Raw genomic sequence first — 1,989 nt, 5'->3', positions numbered from 1 at the left:
GGAAACAGTACATTAAAACGTTACATAACACAGGGCGCCTCACTTTTCTGCTCTTCAAACCCACTGAGGCATATGGGCCGGCATACCTGGGAGAAGAGAAACACCAAAATGGGCGACATGTGAAGTATATGAAATAACCTTGCACACTTGTGATACCCAAGAGGTATGACCAAAGCACAAGATAACTCGTGACCAGATCCATCACACACAACGGAGAACAGGCCATTTGCTGACAATGTTGTGCAGTCAGACACATCTAATCGCTTAAACTCGCTGGTCTTTCCAACTCCACAACACACAGAGAGTTTATCTGCATACACCAGAAACTCTTGGGCCTCTTCCTCAGACTCAACGGTGTGCTGAAAGTGAAGGTGGCCAGCCAGGAAAATGATGTAGGAGGGTGAATTTCGCTCTTCGATTTCAAACACAGCTATCTTGTTGAAGGCAACAGGAGGTACTTTGCTTTTATGATATTCAGCTGTTTGGTAACTCGCTATGTTTTCGGTTTGGAACGTCTGATGTGACCAATACCCCGATGGTAGTCGAAGACCAAAATCAAGTGTTGCCAAGGTACTTGATTGTTGACTATGTCCAGTTCGTCATGAGGAGTGAGCTGAACCGATTCGCGTGCTTAATCGTCAATGCCTTCGCGGCTCTTCTTTGCAGGCATGGAAAAGCACTGTCCTGTTCTCCTCTTCCTCTTTTGGCAGAGTTCTCGTCATGTACTTTGGAAGGTTCGCGAAAATTGTTGGGATAGCACTCTCCCTAAGGGCAGGCACATCGCGTGGTATGTCGACCTCCTTTCCATCCACAACGTGCACGTAGTGTCTCATGATAAACCTGCAAAAACATAATAAAAAGTGAGCGCAGCCTCTGTATCGAAGACATTTCGGATTTCCAAGCAACGAAACAATACATGTGCAAGTGCTGCCTGCTACGTTAGGTGACACACATCGACCGCGGGTCGATGGAGGCGGAACGCGAAATGCGCCCACGTGGAGCAAGATGCCAATGTGAGATCAAGAACCGATCATCTGATTAGTCTGGCTCTTTCCACTGCAGTTCTGCTGCTCATGACCCGTGTGTCACACCGGGCCGTTAAACGCGCCAATGTGATAACTTGTAGAAACCTCACCTTTTCTATATGCTTAAACATGTACGAATTCCATACGTACCTTGGGTCAAGATGCCTTTCGCAAACTGCAGAATTCTCTTGCAGTGGCTTGTCGGCCCTTGGTATGGCACGTGCCCACTTCTCAAATTCATCCTTACGGGCAGGTGCACGAAAGAGAGTCTTTCACCGCAGGACTTGAAGCCGCCGTCGCCACCTGGCACAAAGCACCACCTCTGCGTTTTTTTTTTTTTTTACCGTCGACGCCATTCATAAGAGCGGTTCAAAAATCGACGACATCCGCTGACAACATCTCCTTCAAGAAATCGGGAAGCGATCGAAAAACAGGCCGTACTTCACGAACAGCGACAGCTAACTTGTGCTGCTCTGTTATTTACGAGACACGAGCAACACATGCTCACAGTCGGCAGATGCCAACGGCGCCCCCGACTGACGCACCAAATTTCCCCCAGCGGCGAGAACGCGCAGTGGGGCCTCGCTAGGCAAGAGGCCGCCGCCGCGGTCATCACACCTCCCCATTCTAGCCACCCTACTTAAAGAGAACTTGTTGGCTATATAGTTGGTTCAACATAACTTAAGGGAGCAGCGCGAAAGACAGGGACAGAAAAGACATGCATACAACCACACGTACCGCAGTACGTGTGTTTGTATCAGGGCTTGGCAGTATCGCGATAGTATTTCAAAGATACTTTTGAGTAGCTGTATTTCTATATCGAGATACATTTGAAAAATGTATTCGTATCTCAGTAACGAAATACTTTCACGACGTATCGTTTGTATCGCGATACTACGCAGGACACGGGTATCTCGTTACATTTATTTTTTGTCGGAAATGAGTTGAGGCATCTTTCCAATAG

General features: G+C 47.8%; 1 protein-coding gene across 1 annotated transcript; it reads right to left on the bottom strand.

Annotated features, from left to right (window-relative positions):
• Positions 1–638: 638 nt before the first annotated feature.
• Positions 639–1,651, bottom strand: LOC125756593 (uncharacterized). Its single transcript, XM_049411485.1, has 3 exons — positions 1,571–1,651; positions 1,176–1,294; positions 639–873 (listed from the first exon to the last, which is right to left on the bottom strand). Exons 1-3 carry the CDS (start codon positions 1,649–1,651, stop codon positions 639–641), a joined length of 435 nt encoding a protein of 144 aa, XP_049267442.1.
• Between the last annotated feature and the right edge of the window lie 338 nt (positions 1,652–1,989).

Source organism: Rhipicephalus sanguineus, unplaced genomic scaffold (genome assembly GCF_013339695.2).
Source record: "Rhipicephalus sanguineus isolate Rsan-2018 unplaced genomic scaffold, BIME_Rsan_1.4 Seq225, whole genome shotgun sequence".
In the NCBI taxonomy this organism is placed as follows: domain Eukaryota; kingdom Metazoa; phylum Arthropoda; class Arachnida; order Ixodida; family Ixodidae; genus Rhipicephalus; species Rhipicephalus sanguineus.
The sequence above is the reverse complement of the archived record's forward strand: the minus strand, read 5'-3'. Positions and strand labels throughout refer to the sequence as shown.

Excerpts from the sequence above, each read along its gene's own strand:
- LOC125756593 (XM_049411485.1), bottom strand. The coding sequence starts at position 1,651 with ATGGGGAGGTGTGATGACCGCGGCGGCGGCCTCTTGCCTAGCGAGGCC. Across the intron at positions 1,295-1,570 it reads TCGCCGCTGGGGGAAATTTG|ACTCTCTTTCGTGCACCTGC; the intron begins GTGCGTCAGTCG and ends CTGCGGTGAAAG. Across the intron at positions 874-1,175 it reads GAAAGGCATCTTGACCCAAG|AGGCTGCGCTCACTTTTTAT; the intron begins GTACGTATGGAA and ends TCTTCGATACAG.